At 45.5% G+C, this 26,283-nt stretch overlaps 1 protein-coding gene across 1 annotated transcript; it reads right to left on the reverse strand.

Annotated features, from left to right (window-relative positions):
• Positions 1-25,894, reverse strand: CLIC4 (chloride intracellular channel 4). Its single transcript, XM_041417453.1, has 6 exons — positions 25,703-25,894; positions 11,717-11,826; positions 7,018-7,143; positions 6,124-6,230; positions 4,807-4,988; positions 1-3,975 (listed from the first exon to the last, which is right to left on the reverse strand). Exons 1-6 carry the CDS (start codon positions 25,772-25,774, stop codon positions 3,811-3,813), a joined length of 762 nt encoding a protein of 253 aa, XP_041273387.1. The 5' UTR covers positions 25,775-25,894; the 3' UTR covers positions 1-3,810.
• Positions 25,895-26,283: the final 389 nt, after the last annotated feature.

A 26,283-nucleotide genomic window follows, 5' to 3' on the forward strand; every position in this document is an offset into this window, starting at 1 on the left:
TTGGTAGTGAAAATATAATTTTATTTAACAATAGCTGCCAGCAGTATACTGGTATATCTGTAAAAGATGTTCCAGAAAGTGAAAGACATAAGCAAACTACAACAAATTGTATCAACTCTTCAAGTATTTCTGCAAACCACGCTCCAATCCTTGATGTCCTGTCTCAGGGGTCTCCATCCCCTCATCCTGATCCCACCCCCTCCAGAAACCAAACTCAGGAGTTGGTGGCACAGGTCCTGAGGCAGGTGAAGCATTTCTCACTTGGGTTACAGCCTTCTCCTGAAAAATATTCCCTGCATGGGTTCAGATGGTTCTGAGTGGCAAGGGGAGAGCAGCAGAGCTGGCTGCACTTCACCACTTTTTGTTCTGCACCCAGATAGGCATCAGTGGGTTTGGCTCCAGCAGCTCCCATTTACTCCTGTCTGTGCTGCTTTGATACCAAATGCTAATTTGCTGCTTTAGCATAAAAATTTGATTACATCTCTCTCCTTATCACGGAGCTGCACGCAGCTCTCGATCAGTTTGGACATGCCCAGTGTGGAGAAAACAGCGATTTTATGGGAAAATGCAAAGCTGAAAGCTGGGGCTGCCTGGTGGGACATCCAGGGAAGGGATGGACAGGGAAGCTGTGGAGGGGCTGGAATTGTTCCACAAGTCCCACACGCCTCTTGTTCCACAGGCAGCCTTTCCACAGCAGGGATCTCCTCGAGAAGGAAAGCTTTGTTAAGGGGAAAAATAATAATAATAATAATAATGCACCCAAGGATGGTCTGTTCTCCCACACAAAAACAGGGTGCAGGTGATGGATTTTCCCCTTGTGTTCAGGAAATACACAAGTCACCTGTTTTAATGCGAATTTAAGCATATTTCAGCTTGAGAATAAAGAAAGTTATTCAGCATGCTAATACATGCAACCAGCTTGCAAACTGGAATGCCTACTTGAAAGGGTAACTGCTGTTTTTAAATTGGAGAAGGGGCTAGAAGCAGCATTTTAAATTTAAACAGGGGGTAGATTAATTGCTGTTTGATGAAATTAAAAATGCATTTAAAGATCAGATTGTAAACAAGTTGACAGAAGTCGAGAATTTACATAGTTATGAAAGGGCTTTTTTTAATTAGTGTGGAGCTGGTGATTGGGGCCAGATGAAAGTGCTCTGCCCACACCAGACGCTGCCGTTCCCCGCTGCTCTGCAGGGATCACCTACGGAGCTGGAGCTGCTCCTCTCCACCAGATTCCTGCTCCCTCCCCGAGCCAGGAGGGGCTGGGCAGCTCCTGCCACAACCAAACTGCAGCAGGAAGCCTGAGAGACACCCAGGACAGTTAGCATGCCAGGCTGGTGCTCGTTGGAATTCCACCTCCCAGGGAAAGGCTCCTTGTGCTGAGATGAGGAACCCGCTGGTCCCTGAACTCTGCTTGCAAGCTCTGAGACACAATGGAGCCACTGAGGGAGAAGGGGAATGGTTTGAAGGCTGCCTGAACAGCAGAGGGGATGGATTATGTCAGAAGAAGCCCGAGCTGGTGTTTAAGGAGGTGGGGGTTGCTCCTGGCTGTGGGTGCCCTGCTCTCTGCACTCCAGGGATGATTCCCTGGGAAAGGGAGCACAGCCTGACTCCACAGCCCCATCAGCACAACTTCCAAGGGCCATCCTGATCTGGTTTTGAAAGGAGAGCTAAAAACTTCACAAAGATATGCCCACATGCTTCCTACAGCTGTGTGAACCCTGTGGTGGCCAAGAGCACCGAGCCAAGGAGGGCTGGTTTGGGGATTTTCACCCTATGTGTGGTCAAAAATGCTGTTATCTAAATAAAAAAGTCATTCCTTTTTCTAGATGTCACGTTGTAGCAGAGACTGAAGCCCTACAGAGGATTCTTATGGCTGAGGAACTTTATTCACGAGGGGAACGTGACATTAGAGAACAGAAATTAATAAAGGGTCAAGGTTCTCCTAAGCAGCTCACTCCCCAGGATTTCCTTCTGTGCCTAAACATTCCTGTAACAAACCAGAACAGGGGTTAAGTGTATCTAAGAGAGTTGCCTTTGAAAGGGATGTGGCAGGATTGCTAAGTGCCTTTAGATTGGAATTCTAGCTCTAGGAAGGCAAGGCACCACAAGCCAGGTATACAAATGTGGATCTGGTTCTCTACCTCTTCTATGTCCAACTAACTCCATGGTACATAAAGTAGCAAAAGCAGGATGCTTAGAAAAGTCAGGCTGGTTTCCAGAAAGCCAGTGCTTTACCAAAAAAAAAAAAAAAAAAAGAAAAAAATTAGTGTATAAAAGTGTTTGTGTGAGCATTTCCACGTTATTGCAGAATGTTAAATATTCCAAGAACAACCTAGCAGGAATAGCACTTTCCAGCTTCTAAAATCAGTTAAATATAAAAGTATCTTTACAAAAAAATAGGCATATAAGTCTAGCATTCTTTGGAGTTGTTTATGATGGTCTTTTAAAAATAACCTAGCAGTTTATTTCGTGCATCAAAACCATTAATTTTAAACAAGAAAACTATTCCCTGGTTTAGAAACATCTGAAAATTGCTTTTAAAAAAATTGTAGTGCTATTCCTCAATGTTGCTGTAAAAAGATTTAAGTATAGTAGTGCAATGATTATGAGTATGCAAAACTGCAGTCCAGGTGCACAGAAACAATTGGGATAAATTCACTGGAAAGGACTGGATCCCACCACCATTTCTTTACAAAATTCCCAGATTCCCATTCAGAAAAAAAACCCTACTATCATTTAAGGCAAATGTTTTCTTTAAAGGTCACTTTAGCTTTCTTCAGGGAAGAAAGGGCATTAAAAATTCCCATTTCATGGCTCTCAGTCCATTTTGCATCACTAATCATTGCACTGCTATTCCCCACCCAGAGTTAGGACACTACAGTTTCCACGGATTTGGGCTATGACAGAACAGATTTTTAAGTAAAAATCACCAAAAATACCTATACAAAACAAAAAGGCTCTTAACTACCAAAAAGAAAGCCACTTGCAATTCTTAAGGTGAACAGAGGGCAGCTTCCATCTCTGCTGTTTCCTGATGGAAAATCCTGACAATTATTTGTTTGCTGCAACTCAAAATTCGTACAATGCAGGTGTTTAAATCTTCTCAAGCTCTTGAAGACACAATAAACATCAACTCTGAGCTTTGAGCTTCCTGCCCCAGCTCTCCAGCCTGGATTCAAACTTCCCTGATGCTGAGGTCATTCAAATCCAAGGTTCACATTGAGTCCATTCTCAACCATTATAATGAATTCAAATCCAAGAGATTTTTTTAAAAATACAACAAAACAAACCAACAAAACTTTGCCAAACATTTTGCAAATGGCTCTTTTGGATACTAAGTTCCCTTCTCTATGTAAATAGGATAGACAAGCAGGTACAGTTCAACATGTCACAGGTATGACAGGTGTGTACAGATCTTCTGGAAAAGCAATAAATTCCAAAATACATAAATATTCCTTGTACCATACAGTGAGACAGGATCCTAAACCAATTCCTGGACAAATCATGGACCAAATGTTTACAGAGAAAAGCAGCAGGGGCGAGCCAACCCTTGAAGAATGCAGAGTCACCCCAGTGCAACAGGAACACGAGCACATCGATCATAGTCAAAGGCTGTGAGAGGAGGTCAGGAAAAACAAGCCTGTAATTAAGTCTGCAAACTTTAGGTAATTACTGTACCTGGTCTATCCACGTGACTTGGAGTAACTGCGAGTTCATGCAAAAAACAATTGCTATTGATATGAAAAGAGCAGTCTGTTAGAAGCATTGTTATGGGATATGCAGGACCTCATCCTTTGCAAGTGCTGCTTACTTGGTGAGTCTCTTGGCTACATCACTGTAAGCTATTTCAATCTCCTTGTCTCCAGGACAGGTGTTGGTGAACTCATCCCTGCTGTAAGCATTTGTCAGGTATCTCCAGATCCCTGTCATCTCCTTGGGAATCTCGAAGTTGCGGTATTTTTTGGCCACCACCTGGAAAAAAAAGAATTGCTTTATGAATTTACAACCTTCACTTAAAACATTTTTCCCAGCCCTAGCCACTCTCTTGTGAAGTTAGCTTCCAGCTTGGACACTTGGGATGACTCCTGCAGTTTCCAGAGGCTGCTCCTGAGGGATGCCCCTGGTCCTGGCTGCTCCTCAGGGCTGCTCCTGCCTCGCTCCCCTTGGGGCTGTCCTCACCCAGGGAAACTCTTCTGCAGCAGGCAGAAACTGAGCCTGTGGCTCCATCTGCAGTACAGACCTGACACAGATCACTGCAGGCAGGAGGAGAATCCAACCACACTGATGTGGGCACATCTGCACTCCTGTGGTTGTCCCAGGCTGCCTCTTCCAAGATTCCAACTTGCTTATTTATCCAATCCCTTCATTTCCTACTGTGTCATTTACTTTGTTCTGGAGCAGTTTCTCTGCAGAAGTGAGCAGACACCCACTTCAGCCATTACCTGCTCACCTGATCTTCACACCCTCCTTGTCCCTGTGAGCTCTGCAGCTCCCTGAGACCACGAGGTCAGTGCAGGGAAATGGGGTTTGGCTCTCTGCTGCCCAACCTGCCCCCAGCTTCACACCAGCACTGAACTCCCCTGCCCAGAGCCCTTGTGAGTGACTCAAACCTTGCACAAATTCAGGTGCTAAGAGTTCTCTTTCAAATATTGAAATCTTTGACATCAAATTTAAACAAGATTTTAATTCAGGTGCTAACAATGCAGTTAAGCTTACACACAGCTGCAATTAGCTGGGCTCGGGAGTGCCACAAAGCACAGATATTTCCTCCTGCATTTTCCCTTGAAACCCCTTAGGTTTTACCTTGACAATGTGCAGTTTGGGCAGCAGGTTGCAGTCGGCCAAGGTCATCTCGTTGCCATCCAGGAACTTGCGGGTGGAGACGGTGACATCCTCCAGGCTGTTCTCATCGATCTCGTCGGGCAGGGGGGAGTTCAGGTACTCATCCAGCTTCTGCAGGGTTTTCAAGAGGCCACGTTCTAAGGCTGCACAGGAAGGCGTGATTCAAAACAAATATTGAATGTTATTAAAATATTAAACAGATCTGAAATAGAAACCCCACATCCCCGGGCTACCCTGAAGGATTTGTAAGCCTTGGACAGTTTTTGTGTCTCTGTGCTCAGCAGAGCACTGAAAGTGGACCAGAATCTCTTTAAATATCCCACATGTGTAGTTTATTTAGAAGTGGCTAATACAGGAGTTTGCACTAATTTGAAACACTGTAAGACTGCCCACAAGGGTTTATTTTTGGTTTAAAAAGTGGCTTATGTCAGTTTCTTAAGACTGTGCCTAACTGACTTAAACTGATTAGAATTAAGCTATGCTGGGGTTTATATACATTTAAACATAATCTGTTTAATGTCACATGCTCAGCAAACAGCCCTGACCAACCCAGAGCATCCAGGCTGGTGCTGGAGCACAGCAGGGTTTGGAATGGAGCAGCAGCTTTGTGGAATGCAGCAGCAGAGGGCAGCACACCCCATAAAATCCCCGTTTATTTCCCAACTGTTTACAAATGTTTTGCATCTCTCCCTTTGAAATGCAGCAGAAAGGAACCCTGATTCCCCAGGTTTGGTTTCACCTCTAAGTACTTTGAGGACAAAATTGATTTGTACTGAACTACTCAAAGGCCCAGCTGTGAGGTCTTTACCATTTATTGATCTCTCATGTGAAATCTGTTTTCCTTCCACACAGAAAGGTTTTAATCCTTTAATGGCAGTGACACAAACTAAACTTAGCTCAGAACTCTGAATGGGAGCCCTCAGTCCTAGAGGGGTGAAATAAGAGCAGCAGAAATTCAACCACTGGGGCATGACACAAACTCTGCCTGAAATTTGCTCCTGGATGTTGAAATATTTATCCTTCATTCAAGAGTTTTGAGTGGCTGTTGCACAGAGAGGATCCAGTGCCAGGGATATTTACAAACCATGGACACCCCACTGAAATTCTGATTGAAGTCCTCTTTCAAATGTTGAAATCTTTGACATAAAATTTTAATTCATGAGACTCTCAAGTTTCCACCAACATGCAGCTGAATCTGTCAGGGAGACACTTCCCACAAAGCTGCTCTGAAAAACACCAGACAGTGAAACAGGAGTGCACTGTCCCACAGTGACCCACCTTCATTAGCTTCTGGTCTAGAGTTCTTGATAAAAGCAGAAAATTTGGCAAATATATCCATTCCAGCAGTGTTGGATTCTGGATGCTTTGGTGAGAGTTTCAGGTACCTGAAAAGCAGCAAGGAGCAGATCTACAGCACATTCAGCACAATGCTGCTCATTATCTATTAACTGGCACAAAATGACATTTTGTTTCTGATTTATCCTTTTCCAGACTGACTCCTGAAGTGCAGGATCACACAGTAAGGTTTTTAATCCCAGCACCTTCCAGAGGGACACCAATGCACATTGCTGCTTTCTGAATGAGACATCTGGTACAAGCAGAGAGTCTGAGGAGCCCAGGGGCACCAGAGCCCCCTCAACCCAGTGCTGCCAAGGGGGCACATCACTCATCTGTAAGCAAAATACAGGGTTTTCCATTTCAATTAGCACCAGACAATTATGGACTCCACATCTTTTAACAAAAGCCTGAAGTTTTGCCATGCTGAAAAGACAAAACAGTTCAGGCTGTTAAAGGCAGTGTCTGGATCTGCCTGCCAGCTGAAGAGTAGAAAGCCAAGAGTCTGGAGAAAGTTTGAACACATGAAAACAAATTCTCACTAAAGTTTAGGACTAAGCTTTGTACAGCAGACTCATCTTCATTTGCATTATTTGGACACAAATGTGCCTGTCATCAAAAGCAAGAGTTTCAAAGTGCAGAAAGGATGACTGGGGTATGCAAAGGATAATTTTAAAATAATCTCACAGAGAAAACAATTTTTGATCTAAAGATGAGGGGAAGAAGGTAGGACAAGCAAGAACTATTCCATGTCTTCAGCTTATTGATGCTGAAGAACACCTCACTTAGGGCAGAAATCCCCTGTCTGAGGTGACAAACCATCAGTTTAACACTTACTTGGGTGGGGCCAGAACATCTTCCAGGAACTCTTCAATCTTGTTCACATCTGTCCTCACTTCCCCATTGTATGTGATGAAGGGAGGGTGAGTGCCTGGAGCCAGGTTCTGAAGGTCTGCTGGTTTCCTGGGGTGAGATGCAAACCCATGAAGAATAAGCAGGGGACATTTCACTGCTATGACCACAAAAGCACTGCTGAGGTTTCCACATCCTCAGTTTTAAACAGACACCAGCAGTTTTCTTTCTAAAATGTGAGTTTACAACTAAACATTTTGAATACACTTGCTAACAATGAATTTAAAACAGTTAAAAACAATTTCCTCCTACCTCTGGCTGTGTTTATTCTCGACTCAGCACAATGTTGACTAGAAGAGGGATACCTACAGACACACCTCACACTCTCCCTCTATCCCCAGCCCTCCAGAAGAGTTTATATATAGCATAATCTGTGCTAATCCTCCCCCCTCACACAGAGCTGCTCTGGAAGGAAGAACTCTGCTCCAGCCCAGTGTATAAAGCATTTATTCCGTGCCCAGGGAGGTTGGTTCCAGGCAGGCTGACAGATGCTTGAACATTGTGTTTATAATTATTCTTCAGTTTTCCCCCAGTGAAAAAAGGTATTTACAAACAAGAGCAGCACACCTGGGAGAGGAATCCCACATTAGGATTATTAGCAAAAAGCTGAAACACTCAGCCATTTCTAGCTCTATTTCTAACTAACATTTCCCTCAGGCAGCCTGGCCACCCCCTCCTGCTGGCCCAGCAACAGCAAACACTGGCCCAGCTGAAAGTTCTGCCAAGGTAAAGCTGCCCCTTGGTTCCTGCTGGAACAAATCCAGACTGGACCCTAACCCTGAGCTGGGACTGAGCCCTGTCCAGCGTGGCCACGCTCCTGAGGCAGCCCCAGGCGTGCAGGAACTGCATTTACTGGAAACTGCAACTGCACTTCAGGAAATCCTCCTGACACCACCAGACAGGGAATCTGAGCTGGTGACAGCCCCGGTCCTGCAGGGACTGAGAGCAGCTGGACTCCAAGCTGAGCCCAGTTTACAATCTCTCCTGTTTTCCATTTCTTACAAAACTGAGAAGCCCTGTCAGAATTTCATGTCCTGCCCACTGCTGCCCCTTTCATAGAGCCAAGGTGTGCTTACTTGTAAGACTGAATGAGAAAAGTGATTTTCATACTTTACCCTGCTTTAAGGCAGGGGATGGAAACCTCATGAATACAAGAATTTAATTCTTTTCAATTTTTAAGCTTCTGAGAAGTTATTTCTCACTAAGAGTTGCCACCACTCTCTCACTTTTAGGATTTAAAGTCTATCATTGGGTAATGCTTTAAGTAGCTTAACACTTCATTTAAATACAGCTTTGTAACTCCCAACAATTACAGGAAGTCATCGTGGCTCCCTTCCAGTTCCCCATGTTGGCCAGATAAAATTCCTCAAAAGGAATGTTATTTTAAAAACAAACAGGGGCAAGACCACAGGATCTGCAGGAGTACTATCAAAGGCAAGTTTTAACTCAGATTATTCCAAAGAACTACCCAAAAAGAGTTTTCCAAAGAACCAGAGTGCATCTCAGAGCACTTCATCCATCCAGTCAGGCCACCTGGATCTTTCAAGAGCAGGAAAGCAGAGATGAAGATCCCACAGCCCAGCTCAGGGTTTAACTTCCAGTTTGCTGCCCCTGCCAGGAGATCCCAACCCAGCCCTGCTTTAGCACAGCCACACAGGAACAGCCTTAAAAGGCTCAGAGTTCAAATTCCCTCAACAGTCAAACAAGAAGGCAATTACTGTAACAGTGACGTTTTCCTTCAGAGATAAAGCTGGAGAGCTTAAAAAAACAAACCAAACCCAAACAAAAAACCCTTCTGTAACCACTCCAAATAATTCCAAGATGGTTTGTGCCTACCCCAAAGCTTACCTTTACCAGGGGTTTTGGAGGCACGTGAATTATCTGGCCATCACCACCCTCAGAGTTAAGGTGTAAACACCTCATAGCTTTGCCACAAACCAGAATAGCAATTAGCATGCAAATTATTTATTGCAGAGCAGACAAAATCCAGCCCCCAAAATGTAACACATGTATAAATTACACAAATACTGCAGTGAGGATCTGAAGAGTACATGGGGAAAAGCCAGGACCAAAACCCCAGTTCCTCAGCAGCATTTCACACTGCTGAAGCTGGATTCACCTCTGGGTGGTCCTTAATATTTAATCGGAATATTCCATATCATTACTTAAGCTTTGCCTGTCAAAGGAACTGCAAAAACTCCAAATGAAGATGCTTCAAACAGGATTTCAGCACTCAGCTGAAGGCAAGCTGGCCCTGAGTGCTGTTCCAAGCCCAACAAATGGTTTGTGCAGTGCAGCTCTGCTCTGGCCCCCAGAACAAGCCAGAGCTCTGGGCACTGAGCTGCTGCTGCCCAGAAGGGAAGAATGAAGCCTCTGTGTGCCCAAAGAGAGGGAAGAAATGCCTGACTCCTTGCAGAGGGTGGGACTGCCCTCCTCCTTTGCCTATGTGCATATTTTGTGTGTTGAGAGCAGAGCTGAGCACTGCAGAATGTGCCTTTGTTAGTACAGTGCAGCTTGGAGGGGAAGGCACACAGGAAAGCAGGGCCAGGCAAAGCAGGCTCAGATTTTCCTGTGTCCCAAGTCCCTCACTTGTGAACTTTTGTACCCAACCATGACCTTTTCAGGCTCACAAACAGACAGAGCTGGCCTTGCTGTTGTGCAGCACTGACGTTATGAGGCAGAGGAAAGCAAAGCCTTTTTTTCTGGTTTTGGCCAACAAAATAAATTCCATTTTTTTTTAAACAATTCCTGCTCTGCTCTTTGAGTTTGTGTCTAACAGGAACAAAGAGCAGAGGAGATAATTGCCTTGAGTAATGTGCTCACAAAAGCAGTTTCTTGTGACAATATTAAGGCACCACCTAACATCTATTATCATTCTGGCAGTGATAACAAGGGGAAACAGCCCCACGTGATAGCAAACATTTCCTATTAAGCACTTAGCTGGATGTGATGTTCTGCAAACTGCACTGCTCTGCCACTGGGTATTGATCAGTCCACAGTTAAAGTTGTATTTAAGGACATCTGAATAAAGTCTAAAAGGAATTAAGTTTGTATCAATATCTATTCCACCCTGAATTAGCTTCAGTGATGCTTTGTTTCCTTTCCCAGAGAACCCCTTCAGTGCACAACACCAAAGTGGTTTATCTGACCTATTCCCCTGCAGATCTTTAATTTTGCACTTATTTTGTGTTTCCCCCCTCCTCAACAGGAAAAAAAAAAACAACCCTGAAAGAAAGCTTTCCTTGTGTAAGGAAGGTCAACTTTAAACATCTGCAACCAATTTATAGGCTAAAAGTTAGTCCTACATCTCATTCCCCCACCCAATTAACTCCAAGTTGCCAAGGGGACACAAAATAAAGCCAATTCATCAGGAATATTTGGCATTTTAATGATATCTAAACTGGTTCAGCAGTAAAAAGCCTTTCAAACCTAAAACATCTCTGTCCACCTCCTCCTCCTGCCCACCCCAGTAACTGCAATAGGTTAAAGAACCCCATCATTAAAGGAAAAGGAAATCCCAAACTACCAAGAGCCCACAAGCAGCAGTTCTGCTGCTGGGTTTGCACAAAGCACAGGCAGGGCTCAGGAAGATGTGACACGTTTGGTTTATGGGGCTGGCAGCACCAGTGTTTGCAGGGAAATCCCACTCTGGCCAGAAAAGCTCTTTGAGCAGCTCCAAATGCACCCAGAGCTGACAAAAGCTGCTTTCTGCCCCTCACCACACATGGAAGCCTTTAACACTCCTTGCCAGCACTGAAGCAGCAACTTCAGTGATTTTTAAAACCCAAACAAGTCACCTCCCTCAAAAAAATCCCAAGAGGTTGAGTCCAGCAGGGTGATTTCCCCCCTCTATGTAGGATTTAGTGCAGAACACTGTGTTTCTCTTGGCTTTATTCCTGAAATTCAGGTTTGGAGGCACTGGCAGCCTCCCCTCCTCAGAGCTGTGACCAACAGAGTTTTCCATCAGTGCTGGGAAAACATGACTTCACACCCAAAGCAAACACAAGGCCCCTGCTGAATTTAGCACTTTCATAAAAAAGAATGCCCAGCCTGAGGAAATTCAGACTCCTGGATTCACTTCTCACTGGTTTTAGCCACCAAGGTACTCATTTCATAGAGGAGCAGCTGCAATTTAGGTGACAGCATCATGACTTCTCTGGCTGACACTGAACAAAGGCAGAATATTCTACATTTTATTCCTGCCCATTTCACTAGGATTTACCTCATGGGCAAGTATTTTCATTATTATTGCACAATAACCAAAATGATCTTAAAAACCTTAAGAAAAGGAGGAGGCTGCACATTGTTTGTGACAATTATCCATCACTGGAGGTTTGACCAGAGGCTGGCTGACTAAAAATATCCATCTGTCCTCACTTAGGGCACCTTGATGTGAAGTCAGGAAAGGCAGAGTAAATATTCAGTAACAAAAGACTTTGTGTGAGTTTTACAGAAGAGCACCACTGAACAAATTCCAGAGAACTTACCATTATTTTTGGTTAAACCATCAATGAATGCACCATTTACACCCAGGTTGCCTCAGTCAATCATTAGGACAGATTTTAATTTCACAAAACCATCCTGTGAGAACTCTTGCTGGCCCAATAAATCAAGCATTTCTTACCTCTTCAGGTCCACTGTTGTGACACTGAACACGACTCCCTTCAGCCACAGGATCATGAAGAGCCTCTGGGAGAAGGGGCAGTTTCCTATGCTCTCACCATCACTGCCAGCCTGCAGGACAGAACAGAACAGAGCATTAACGTGGGCAGGGCTGTGCCACTGCAACAGCTGCAGTTAAACACACACTCAGTACACCTGAAATTGCCACATTTGTCAAGTTTTTATTTGTCACGTGTCCTCTGGCTGCTCAGAAAGTGTACAGAGCAATTTTTCAGTTATCTGTGACGCTGCCAGTGCTGCAGTGCCCTTGGCAGCTGAACATCCTCCTCTGAGCAGCCACACCTTCTGATGGCAGCTCTCCAGTGGCAGTGCTGCTCTTTGCTCTTTATTATTCTTTTTGCTTTCTTCTCCAAGGCATGGCTAATTAATTGGAGTCATCTCCCCAGCTCAGTGCCTCTATCTCTGCCTGTGCAGTGCTCCAGGGAGCCAGGAACTGAGGATTGATTGTACTGCAGGTGTTGTGAGGAAAGACATAACTGTGAGTACATAGAGACTTCACTGACAATTAAATAATATCCCAAAGCCACTTTTTATAGGCAATTTATCAATCAGTCTTTGTCCCAGCACAACAAAGGCCCATTAGAAAGCAGCAGTGAGCTCCCACTGATAGCACCCATCTCATCATCGCTCTGACAATGAAGGATGCATTGCTGAGTTGGAAAATTTTCGTTTTTACTGGGCTAGAATGAGGCCCTGGAAACCTTTGTTATAAAATTCAATCATCTGAGAACTGGTTCAGTACTTAAAGCAGCCAAATATGTCAGATTATCCTGACAGGTACTTTATATCAGATGAGTTTCAATGGATTTTGCTTATTATTGTTATTATTAGAGTCCTTCCAAGAGCGATTTTCATCCATGCAATTCTCAAAGCCTGGCCAATTCTTTCATCATCACAGTGAGGAGAATTCAGAAAGACTTTGAAAGTTAAGAAGAGTAACAGCAGGATTTTCAAAGGCCAGGAAAAGAGAAAGCTTTCAGTGAAACTGTCTCAAATTCAGAAATCTGTGTTGGGTTTTGTAAAGTCATGGGGCCTTTGCAGATAAAGCTGAGTCTCTTTAACAGCTGTTGAGGATTTTTAAATTAATTACTGTTCCTACAGCTAATGGACTCATTCCTGCAAGTGCCCCTCCTGTCAGAGCTTCCAAAGACCTGGTTGTAGACACAGCCAGTTTTCTTCATATCTTTATTAATGTCATTAATGAAGACTTGGCGGAGAAAGGGAGTTGTTATTCTGTCATAAATTACAAATTGCCTGCTTTATCTTTGGATAGTAGAGTCAAACTTGCAGCAGATTATTGTTAATAGATTGTCTCAAATTCTGTCATGTGTCTGCTCAGGAGACTGAATTCTAGAAGCATCTAGAAAAATGATAATATGTTAATATTTAACCCATCACTGTCCCTGCAGACAGCAGGCTGGATTTCAGCAATTTCCCCCTCCCTGTGTTTACACTGGAACTGACATTTCCTACAGCTAAATTATAGATTTATAATCATCTGCTTTTTCTGCTGCCACGTGTCAGGTCTGATCTACCTTTGGAAAAAAGGGTCTGAAAAACACAACAGTGCATCCCATCTAAGGAAAACAGATATTTTGTACTGCCCAGGGTAATTCATGCTTTGAAGCAGAAATAATCCTTTGACTCAGAACTGATCTGTGTCCTCAAACTTCAAACAAAACCTGTGTTACACTGCACTAACAGCACAGGCTGAAATCCCCATCCATTAAACTTTACCTGGCCCACTGGAATCCAAACCAAAGCTACTTAAAATCATAGAACTGCACAAAAATTTGTTTAAAATTTCAGGCTGACTGGTGGCTTTCATTAATATCCATCCTCCTAAGCCAAAATCAAAGTGACCAAAAAAGGTCAAATGCATTTACTTATCCTGAAACTTTCCTTCTTTCCCAACACAAGTGCAACACTCAGAGTGAACAAGCAAGCAGCAGCATCTGCTTCAGTTTAGGACAGGCTTTTTGGATTATTTGAGTCACAGGAGGGGATCAGAGCCCAGCAATGCTCAGTCTGTGAGCAAACCCTGATGCACTCTCAAAGCCCAGCAGCCCAAAGGGAGCCCAGACTGCTCTGTCTGCAAACGTTTGTCCCATTTCTGCTCCAAAAAGTCCCAAGTTATTCTGAGCACATACTGGAGAAGGAATGCACTCAGAATGCCAAGAAACTCTGGCTGCAGCGCTCTGGAGCCAAGGAATCCTGCTCTGTAACTCTTTGCCCGAGAGGCCTGTTTGGTGTCTGTGTTTGATGCTGCAGCCCCTCCTCAGGGGCAGCCAGCCCTGCATCCCCCTCAGCCCATGGATTCTCCTCACAGGGTCCCCACCGTGCTGGGTGCTCCTGCAGGAATCACTCCTGCCTCTGATGTTCTCTGCCAGAACAGAGCTGTGCTGGCTGTAAACTCTCAGCTTTACATAGTAGGGGAATGCTCTGAAAGCTGACATGGTTTGACATGCAGGGGTTAATCACAGAATAATTGTTGCTTGTCATTGCCTTGTCTTTGAATTCAGGCCATAAAACTCCAGGATATCTTCGGTGTCTAATCCTCATCACCATCAGAGTAAAGCAAATATTAAATGTTGACTTCTTTGTACTAACAGGTTATTTGTTATTAGACAAGGTTGTAGGCATTCTATACCAAGAAGCTTTGGGGTTTTGTTTCAAATTCTTTTTAAAACCAGTCTAAAAATCTTTATTACCAGTAATACTGCTAATATTACTAATGCCAAACTGCCTGTAATTAGGGCTATTTTCCAATTCTACCATTGCCCACTGAAGGATATGTATTCAAAAACCTCACCATATATCTAATTTCACTGAATTTCAGGTTTTCAATTGTAGGGATTAGGATCAGGCAGAGGAAAAGTGCCACACCTTCCACACAACGAGGAAAATGGGATTTCTCACTTGTGTGTTACCCTCTACAAACTGAATTGAATTCAAAAAACTTCTGAGAAGGTGGCAAAAAGGACCTTGTTAATTGTAAGACGTGGCACAGGGAGAGCAGAGCACACACCCTCCAGAACACTGCTCTACAGTGTTCTATGAAAACAAATAAAGCTATTTTTAAAGAAACATTAAATAAGAAAGGAAGTTCAAACAAGAATGGGAGAGTTCCAGGGCAGTAACACAGATCAGCTGCTCACTGAGGAGCCAGCCTGGTTTATCACAGCCATTCCTCCCAGTGCCCAGCAGCTCAGCCCATGCAGGAGTGCAGCCCTTGGGAAAAGGAAAAAAACCCCAAAATCTACTTATCCCAGGGTCTGCAAGAGTGAGCTTAGCTGGGAAGCCACCTCCTCCCTTTCTCTTGCCCTGAGTAGTGATTTCATTCAAATGAGACCATCCAAGAAAACAAAACCCCAGAGAGCAGAAGTAATCAAACATCTGTTTGAGTGGCTGAACAAGCTAAGGGGAGGAAAAAAAATCCATTTAAATTGTGAAATGTTTGTCTTTACAGCTGCATAAAAATTAACCTGACTCCTGACACGAGAGCCTGAGTGGATTTACCTTAGCAAGGGAGTGCTGGAGTTTGTTGCAAGACCAACAAAAAGCCAGACAAGCAAAGGAACATTCAAAGGGCTCTGATGTGAGAATTCTAGAATCCTTGGTCCCAAAGATTTCTGCAAAATTGTTTCAAGTATGAATCAGTTAAAAGGAGCCCACTACAAGTTTCCCAAACTAGATCAAATAACTGCAGAAAAATAATGAAGTCAAAGTGCATCTGATGAGCAATGTAATACAGCTCAGTCTCTGCCTGCAAAAATAGAACAAAAGGAAAGGGCAGAACACCAGAAGACCATTTCTTAATTTACCCAAAACTCCCAAGGGAATTCCTCCCAGAAGTGACATCTTTACCAGAAGTGGTAAAAGAAGTTTGGATGAAGAGGGATGGAGACATTTTAGAAGCATCTCAGAGAATAATTTTCACCCAGACAACGACTGCAGCACCAAGGAAATCCCCACTCCCACAAGTGGGAAAGCTGCACTCTGCAAAGTCTAGAAGAATTATTTTCCAGCCAATAAACAGACTGGGGGAAAATGAAAATGAAAGAGAGGGTATGTTCAAATTCTGAACTCAGTAATCTTGAAATATGTCTTGAGTTCTAACAATGAAAACCAAACCTGCTGAGAAAAGTGCATGAGCAACCCAGCATGGTGCAAAGCCATTGCCTCAAACCAGCAGATAACAATCAATTTTGCATGCTTAATGAGCAGTAAGCTCGTTCCAAAACTGAGTAATTAATAATAATCCTTTAAGGATTACTGTTTTGAAAGGAAATGGTTTAAGGTGAACTAACAAAGCCATTCAAGTGAAAAACCTGCAGCAGTGCCAAGGTGTGAGATAAAGGACCAGAGGACACAGAAAGGAGTGGTTTGATGTTCCACACGTGAAAAGGGTCTGGCTGCATCAGCCCAGATCCCTGGACCTTTATCTTGCCCAGCTGAACAGGCAGAATTGTGGTGCTGACCGAGGGTGTTTCAGATAAGAGTGAAGAATTGCAGCCATGGAAGGAGTGACAGCAATCGATGTAACAAATGCTCCCCACAGTGCCATTAGTGCAACTGTTCCCTGTGCTCAGGCAGGGGTGGATGAGCCTCGGGGGTGCTCTGTGCTCACACCCACTCTGCAAACCAAAGCAGACCTCAAAGGCTCCCAGAGGCTCGAATATTGATGAACATTGATGTTCTCCTCTGATTCAAAGAGCAAAACAAGTGACAAGGCAGTGAGGTGCAGGGCTGGAAAAGCTTATCTGCAGTAGTGTTCCACTCCTTGCCACCCTCCCAGACCTGCAGTTTGAGAAGGGAGTTGGTTTGTTTTTAGGGGAGGAACAGCAAGGCAGAGTCCAGCCCTGACTAAATCCGGTTCAACCAGATTTAATCTGAGGGCTGAGTGACAGGGACACTTCCTCCTGTCACCTCTGGCTCTCTAGGACAGGGCACAGCTGGGGCCACGACCTCCAAGGCAAAGCTTTTCCCTGTGCCACCAGGCAGAGCACACATGAACAGAACACTGCAGCACAGGGCTGGCACAAAAACGGGGCCGAGAGCCCAAAGAACTTCCCTGCCACGATGAACAAAAGCAGGAAAGGTGGGAATCGGGGAGAAAAACCAACAGCACATCCTGCAGAGGGTTCAGGACATCAGAAGTGCCTTTTGAAGGTGAATTTTTTATTTGGCAACTCTGTGTGAAGGTAAACTCTCAAGTCACAACCACCACACCCTGCCCAAATTTAGCTCAACTGAACAACTTAAGCCATCACTGCTACTTTAAATAGCCATTCCTTTGAGAAAAACATAGGAAAATGGAAAACAAAAAGCATCAGGTCAGTGCTGACACCTGGAATTCCCTAAGATAATTAGCCTAAGATAATTAGTGTACATTTGCTATATGTTGACTGACATTAACACACCCAGGACACAACCAACCTGAGTTACCACTGCCTCTCATGACCCCTATCACCATTTGTAACCAACCCAAGTTCCACTTCAGCTGAAATTCCTTTAAACTCAAAAAACACTTCAAAACAATTAACTTGAGTGCCTGTGTTTACTTGGGATCTGGCTCTTTCAGCAGGGGAAGGAATGTTTGCCAGCCCATCCAAGCTGCCCCTTCGGTCATTACCTTTCTGATAAGTCCCCTCTGTGTCACACACCAGACTGGAACAGCCACTGACCATTTTAGGATGATGCTATTTTCAGCATGATGCTGCTCCCAAGAAAATCATTAGCAGGTTTGTCTCCTGCACAGTTTCCTGCAGCTCCTGCTCATCACTGCTCAAAGCTTTTTCTCACTGAAAAGCTTTTGGAAGATGCTGTGGGATCCTCATGGTGTAGGGAAGTAAATTCACAATTCAGCAGAATTTAATTAAGTGCTTCTAGTCCTTTGGAGAACAGGAATTATGGAGCATGATTCCATGCTCATCCTTTGGAAAAATCAGATGGAGAGTCCCCAAACCTGCTTTAAATACAAATCACCATTTTCTTCAGTGAAGAAATGAGCTTAATGACAGGAACATAAAACTCTGGGTTTATTGTGGACAGACTCAGGACACTTCCTGGGCTGGCACAGGAAAATCCAATTATTCACTAATGGCACAGGCCTGGCATCTCTGCTGTGGCAATACCTCAAACAGAGCTAGTGTTGAACAAACCCCACAGGATCAGCAGGGCCACGCTGACTACAATGTGCTGGGCAACATCTCGACACAATCTTGCAATTTTCTGGTAGGAATCTGCTAGCAGACAATTAACTCTGCAGCACTGAGGGTTTCTTTTGCACTGCCTGAAAGTTGCCTTTGGGTCTCCAGCACATAAACCTAGAGCAGGAATTGTTCATGACAGTGATTCTCTCTTCCTGGACTTATTAAATTTGCTGGAGTACAGCGTGTGCCTTGGCTCCAGCCCAAGAGACCCAATTCCAAACCTCCCCCACCAAATCATGAAGCACCAAAGTGAGAGGAAAGAACAGCAAACGCTGTCACTGGGGCTCAGAAGAGCCCAGTCAGATCTGTATCTGTGGCATTTCAGAGTTCTTCAAATAAACCTCTGACTGTGCCTCACTTCCGTGGGACAGGAAAAGACAGAGCTGTGTTTGTGGTATTTATAACCTCATTTAGAGAGATGGGCCAGGGGCTGGGCAGATGAGCAGAGAGAACAACCAAGAGCTGCTGCAGCCTCACCCGGGGCTGCTCCTCCTCCTCCTCCAGGCCATCCCAGCCCAGCTGGCTTGGGCTGAACCCTCCCAGGAGCAGCAAAACCCAGAGTTTCATGTCAAAATCCCAGCCCAAAAGGCACCAGCTGGGGGTTCAAAGCCTGGTCCAAGACAGGATGTGCAGCTAAAGCACTGCTCAGCCCGGGCTGTGAGCAAAGGAGGGGGCAGGGAGGACACAAACTGCCCAGGTTCTCAAAAACCAGCACAGCCCTGAGCCTGTTCCCCTGTCAGCAGCACATTCAGAAGCTCTGGGGAGGAAAAACATTAGCTGGGACCAGAAGTGGGGCTGGAGTTTCTATTTCAGAGTGAAGGCACTGGGCCTGTCCAACACAAGCACAATAAAAGGCACCTCCCTGACTGAATTCCTGCTCCCCTGGGAGATGGGACCTGAGTTTCTCCTCTGGGACCTGTGTCCTGATCTCCCTGAGCTCCAGAACACCGTGTCTCACCTCGTGCAGCACCCTGAATGGCCACAGAAACCTCCTCAGCCTTGCTTTGATTTTCAGATAAAACCATGTCAAAAAGCTATTTCCTTTATTTCAGAAAAGCAGCTCTCCAAAGGACAGAGCCAAAATAGTCAAGCTCCAAGAGCCAAAAAAACTCTGAGGCTGGCCCAGTAGCACTGACTGATCCCATTAGCTCTTCTGGGGCAAATATACAGATATGACTTCACTCCTGGATTACACTCCTATATTTAGTTTATACCTAATATGGAGATTCAGTGGGGAGAACTCAGTCATTTCCTTGCCCTTTGTCTGGCCAACAATACAAGGAATAAGTCTGAACTCCAAGAGAATTCCCACACAAAGATGTTTGTAATTAACAGCAGTTTAGCTTATGTTTTTCACTTCAGCAGAAGCAAACACCCTAAAAATCCAGACTGTGCCACAAATGTATTTGACCTGAATTAAAAACCCCAAACTACTCAAAGCAAGTTTTAAAAAATTAACTGGGTTTTTTTTTTTTGTTTGTTTTTGGGTTTTTTTTAGGGAAAAAGTATTCTAAAATAAAGGATTTAAAACTCCTGAAGTCAAAGCTCTATTGAAACTCCTGTGAAGACGACATAACAATTTTGGGTTTGGGTGTTTTTACTGTTGAAACATGCACAAACTCTTAATACCACAAGGGAGCACCTAGCATCTATTTTAAGACTAAAACTATATTATTCCACACTGAAGAATATGCAGGGAAAAAACCCCAGACCTGATTAGGACAATAAGCTGTTTGTTATGGCTTATTTACCAAGAACTTTGAAGATTAAAATCAAATTAGATGGATAACAAATACAGACGTAAACTATTTTTTCCATGAACCATCAATTTGCAACCAACCACCACCTTAATTAAATTTTGTTGTCTTAGACAAACCAAGTGCCTCCCCTGGCAGACAAAAACCACCTTGTTTTCCCCCACACTGTCCAGCTCAGGCTTTATAAAAGTGCACTGCTCAGTTCACTGGGAAAAGAGAACATCTACCAAAACAAGGCAACAAATCCAATTACTGCCAAGTACAGTTATCCAGCCTTAAAAGTTGTTCTTGTGGATTTTTAAGTGGTATGTCCAGCCTGGCCAGACGCTGGGATTGGTGCAGGCACTGTTACAAAAGCTTGCAGGCCTTGTGTTTGTCACATCACAAGAAATGTTTCATTTAAACAAAATCTGAACACACACTGGTGAGAAAATAACAGTCCAGGGCTTTTTTTTGTCTCTTTGAGCTAATGAACACTTTAAAAAAATCAAACTTTAGAGTCCAACAGTCACTTCCCAGAGTACACAGCTTACTGTTTAGCTTGGAGTTCAAGGAATTCCCCAATTAGATTCTTCCACAGATTGCTGGAAGAGACAACTCAGCCTTCAAAAATCCACATCCAGAGAAGCAACGACTTCTCTGCTCTCCCCATTCCAGCACAGACAGGCTTCTCCTCGAATAAAGAACTCTTTCCATGCCCAAGATGAGGTCAGGATAGCCATGGAAGGAGCAGACAGTGCCATGAGTCACTCCAGGGATGATCACCAACTTCTCATCGTGCTAATCCTGTCCCAGGGCTGCCCACTGCCAGATTAGCAGGGCCTCCCACCCACTCCCTGAGTCGATGTAAGGATTTCTCATATCTCGTTACTTCCCAACAATCAAGCATCTTTATGGCCACACAAAACTCTCTCTAAAGAGGATCTCACTCTCTTTACTCATTTTCACAGGAATGCTGGTGTTCAGTGCCCTTCCCTGCTTGGTGAACTCATCACTGCACACTCAGCCACAGACTGACACACAGAACATCAGGACAAGCCCCGGATCCTCCGTGTTCCTTTCTCCCTGACTTTCAGCAGCCTCCGGGCCCTGAAGTTTGCCCCACAACATGTGCTCTGACACACAGGCTTTTCCTTCCACTTCAAGCCCTCAATGCACACCCTGAGAAATCCCAGCTGGGAAAACTGAGGACAGACTTGTCTTTTGTAGCAGGATCTGTGCTGCAGGAATATGTCCATGGCATGTGTCCCACGGAGGGAGTGACTCACAGCACCACCACAGAGCCCAACCCTCAGCTGTGAAGGGCCACCAGCTGAAATCTGGGAATTCACAGAGTTTTTAGAACCCTCTGAGGGGAAAAGAGGAAAAGTGCTTGAGTGTTAAGACACATTTCAGCTGCAAAGTCAAACAGAAGCTCTCCTGACAATCAGAGCTGTCTGATGTTAATCGTTGGGAAGGGGAGAAGGGATGCCAGGGAATACAACCATTACTCAGAAGCAATTCCTGACTGAAGGAAAGCTAACTCATCTGGAAATGAGTTAACCCTCTGGAAATTATTGCCAGAAGGTTTTAAGCTTACTTACCAATGATTTGCAAAAAAAAAAACCCCCAACATTTACACTTGAGACCATCTCTGTACTTTTAAACAACTCTGCACCAAGAGCACCAGTCCTGCATCACCAACCAGACTCAAATGAAAAAGCTGAGGGTGTTTCTGGCTGTGAGGACTTCCTCAGGCAGAATTTAAAGGAATTACAGTTTGCTGGCCAGAGAAGGAAAAGGCCTGATTTATACCCACTGAGCACAGGATATAACTAAATGGTTACACCTCAGTTTACAAAGGGCTCCTTTACAACACTCCCAAGAAACAACCCTCACATGACATTTTGCTGTCTACACCAAACACATATCACAGACAGGCTGAGGAGGTTCTCAGCTGCTGAGGTTACATCAAACCCTCCAAGGATCATCTGGTGCATAAGGAGGAGACTTACCTAATAAGATTATCAAGCAATAACCCTGCCAAGACTATCTCTGAGAAGCAGCATTGCATGTCTCCAGTCCTGTTATTTCCTTGTACTGATGTGCCTTTAAATCATACAGCTACTTTGTGTGGAAAAAAAAATAAATAAAACTGGTGACAAAGAAGCTCAGGGATGGTTTGTTATAAACCAATGTACAGAGCTACAGGGCTGCAGAGTGCCACAGCACAGCTTACATAAGGGAATGAGCACAGGGTGAGACAAAGGCAGATCTGAATCCACACAAATCCAGCCCGTGGAGCTGCTGCTGGAGATGCTCACATCCCCTTCCTGCCCCAACCCCAGCATTGCACTGAACAAAACAGACCCTGAGCCAGGAAGACAAAGAGTTCACCTGCCAAATCTGTTTGGTTCAGATACACAAAAACAGAGAGAGGCTGCTACAGCCACTGTGAGGGCTTCAGAGTGGGGTATTTATTAAATGTGAAATCACAGCTCTTTCTTTTGTACTGACAGACAACTCAGAGGTAAACAGATAGTAAGACTCTATCTGATTTTCAACACAGGTGCCCCATTTCGCAATGACATCTTATTTGAGAGCTGCCAGAAATCCAAAGTCTGATTTAATTAGCAAGTACACACACGTTACCCAGTGGAGAGGGGAGCCCTTCCTCACATTCCCTACGTCTGCTCCAACCCATGCCATGCCAGCAGAGCTCTGAATTTCTCATTAGTGGAGCCTGGTGTTTGTTTCCTTTAACACTGAACTTGCTGACCCTCTGTGTCTTCACCTCGGTGTGAGCAGAGGATGCAATCACTGAGCACCCAGGGCTGAGCTTTCAGCAGCTCCATCCTCACACACTCCCTTACAGGAGCTGCACAGGCAGTTTTGTAACTGTTCTGTGATTTCCACAGGTGACTGGGCCTATTTGACCATGTCACCTCACCACGTTTTTTATTTACAATAAAATTCCACACAGCACCAACTAAAGCACAGCTATTATTCCAAGTGACCTGTCTGAGCTGCACTCCAATCCCAGAGCTCAAGTTTCTCCAAGCACATTCACCACAATGCAGCCTTCACTGCTCTGAAATGCCACTAGGGCACATAAAAATATTCCTCTTAGACAATGGAAGCCTCCCTCGTTAATAAAACATGCAACAGACGAGGAAACTAAATGAAATCAGATACACGACGGGTTTTGTCCTAATCAGCTCTCAAGAGAAAAGACTGGGAAAATATTTACACTTGGTTTAAAAGAGACCACAGGCAGCCCACCGGCTCTGGGATGAAAAAAGGGCTGGAACTGACAACATTGTGACACCAAGGAACAGAATCACCACTGTAACAGATTTTCTTACCTAAGTACCCTAATCCTGCACGGAGTTCTCACAGACCAAGAAAATACAAGTCACAGCAGACTGATACATTGTCTGGTGGGAAAAATCGCATCCATGTGCTGGTGACAACGCTGCGACAGAGTCACTCCCGGCTGACCCCAGCCCCGTGCCTGCTCCTCCCCGTGCCCACCCCATTTTGTCACTGATCACAGTTCAATAAGGCTCAAACCCCGCAGTTTGGGCACAGAGCCAGACCCTTTCTCCTGCTGCACAGGTTTGTTTCTCAAGCTTTAATCCCTACCTTTGTTTCATCTCGGGTCTGGCTGCTACAATCCTTTGTGCTCAGGTCATGCAGTCACCGCCCCTGGGCCGGGCGTTGGGCTGAGAGCTCCAGTTTGGTCCAGAACTTTTTCCTCTACCTCTGCCTGAAGAGCTTCCCTGGCTAACAGGGCACAGGTGGATCCCAGACACGGCTTGAAAAGTGATTATCTGAGTGGAGAAACTCAGTAACTTCGGATTTTTTATTTTTTCTAGATTGTACCCAAAACCACGTGGAAAAACTGCAAGCGAGCGTCACATTCACAGAGGAAAAAATAATTACTAAAATCCAAATTTAGTGCTCCTTCAGACAGACACTGTTTGCTCTCTTCAATAAACATATTCTCCAAGCAATTTCTGAAGTGAGCATCTAAATGAGTCAGAAAACAAGATTTTATTTGCCTTACAAAAAAGCTGTCCTGATAATCCTCAACAGCTTCAATAAAGTGTGGGACAGGCAGCAACACCCAGGTGAAACTGTTTGGTCTCTCTGCTGGGCTGGGGGTTGTCCTTTATCTGAAGGATTTCATAGGAAATAACCTTTACCTGAAGATTGTGAAGGCAGGCAATAATAATCTCTTATTTTAGCCTGAACTTTATCCTTAGGGCAGACAGTGCTCAGCGTGCAGCAGTCATCCATAACAACGGGAAAAGGTTTTCTTGAGGGAAAAATCCTCACTGATAACCCAAAATTTAGCCTTCTTAAACCCATGCCAATAAAGAAATTTCAACTGGAAAGGACAAAAAAATCCCTGACTTCCCCCTTTCATATAACCTCACAGATTTATTGTCCAATTCTGATTTAATCAGAATGAACACATCTCTCTCAAAACTATTTTTACAGCTTCTTCCCTGCCACTCCTCATGCATGAAATATTCTCTTTAAACACACCCACAATGCTGATTTCCCTCTGCCCCCAAATCATTCTGCCATCAATCACTACTCAAATCTGTTTAAAAATAAAAAATCAGCTGATGAACTTTAGGACAGATGAAGACAAATTGGCATTTTATATCAAAGATACACTGCTATAAATAATTCAAAGCAATCTGTAGCTGCAGTTGTAAGTTCTAACCTCTACACTAAGAGCCTAAATACTCTGACCAAAATCAGGTCTGGAATCCTCCACTGCAAAGCTCTCCCTGGGGTCCCATTACTGCCTCTGGATACTACTATTAGAAAGTATGAAATGAGGAAAAATTCAACACTTTTAGAGAGTACAATTTAAGAAATAAAATCTATATTTAATAACTTATTTCCAAAGCTCTAGCTGGATATTTTCATGTTTGTCATCGTTGCTTTTATACAAAGCAATTCCCAAGTTCCCAGACGAAGAGATCTCTGATTTTATCACTGAAACTGGGAGAAACTTCATCCGAAGAATTTCAATACTTTTCTGCAGAGGCTTTCATTAAAGGACGTTTAATCACAGAAAGAGAAGATTGCACAGAGTAATTGGTGTTACTTTTGATATGAAGTAAAAGTAAGGTGCTGCATCACCAGAGCCCCGGAGGATGCAAAATATTGCATCATACAGCAATAAATGAATGCAAAACATGTGGAGATACCATATGGTATCTTCGCCAGATAAGGGCAGTACAACACATGCCCATTCTTCTAGCTTGGATAAAAACCTAGCGTTACTTTACATATTCACTTCCCGTCATAAAAAGTAGACTTTTTGGGGCGTGGAGCGAGGAGTAACTCGTGTTTTTGCTGCTTTTTTTGCCGCCTTTTTGCCGGGCACACAATGCCGAGCGAGGGCGATCCATTGTGGCGCTCGGTTCTTCGCCCGTGCCAGCGCTGCCCCGCACCCGCGGCACCCTTTGCTCCGGGCGGAGAATCTTCCAGCAAAACGCATCCGGGCCGTACATTTTTTTTTTTTTTTCCCCTCCAAAAAAAGTGACTTTGCTTGCGGTCCGCCGGCGCTATCGCCCGCTCCATCTGCGCGCTCTGACTCACCGCGGCTCCCGCACTCCCTCCCGGGCGCCGGGCACACGCCCTCGGCTCCGCTTTTGTGCCCGCACCGCGCCGGGAGCCGCCCCGAGCGGAGCCCGCCGTGCCCGCGGGGTGCTCCGAGGGGCTCCCCACGCCGTGCAGGGCGGGGAGCGCGGTCCGCGGGGAGCGGGGTCCGCACGGAGGGGCCCGAGGGAGCCGTGAGGGGACTCGGAGCCGTGAGGGGACTCGGAGCCCCCCGGGCGGGAAAGCGGAGGTGGGGGCGGGGGGGAGCGCCCAACGGTCGCGGCGCGCGCGCGCTCGGCGCTCAGACGGGACGAGACTCCCCCGCCCCACCTCCCCTCCCCTCGGCCGTACCTTGACGAAGAGCTCGATGACGGGCTCCTTGTCGCCTTCCTTCAGCCCGTTGACCGGCACGGACAGCGCCATTGCTCTCGCTGCTGCAGCCCCTAACCCCGCCTCGCCCGCCGCTGCCACAGCCGGGACGGCGACGCCGCTCCGCTCCCCTCACCCGCCCTGCGCGCGACTGAGAGCGGCCCCGCCCCGCGCCTGGAGCCCGCCGGGGCCGCGCCGGATGGGCGGGGCCTCGCGAGGGGGCGGGACAAGAATTGAGGGGGGCATCGCGGAGGGAGGGCGTGGCCTCCCTGAGGGGACAATGCTGGGCAGCGCTGAGGGGTGTGGCCTCTGTGAGGGGGCGTGGCCGCCGTGAGGGGACAGTTCTGAGGGGCGGCACCGGCCATGGCGGTCGCGGAGTCCCTCAGGGACGGGGGACCCCGCGGTCCCTCCATGGCGGAGGGGACATCCCCGTGTCAGACATGGGCTCCCCGGGCGTGAGACACCGCCCGCGGCTGATGTCATGCTCGGTGACAACGTCTGGGAGCGGCCTTGGCGGGGCCAAGCCCTGTGGGAGCTGCCGGTCCCGGGGTATGTGTCCCCCC

The sequence above is a fragment of the Onychostruthus taczanowskii genome, unplaced genomic scaffold, assembly GCF_017590055.1.
Source record: "Onychostruthus taczanowskii isolate IOZ18803 unplaced genomic scaffold, ASM1759005v1 scaffold56, whole genome shotgun sequence".
NCBI classification, from domain to species: domain Eukaryota; kingdom Metazoa; phylum Chordata; class Aves; order Passeriformes; family Passeridae; genus Onychostruthus; species Onychostruthus taczanowskii.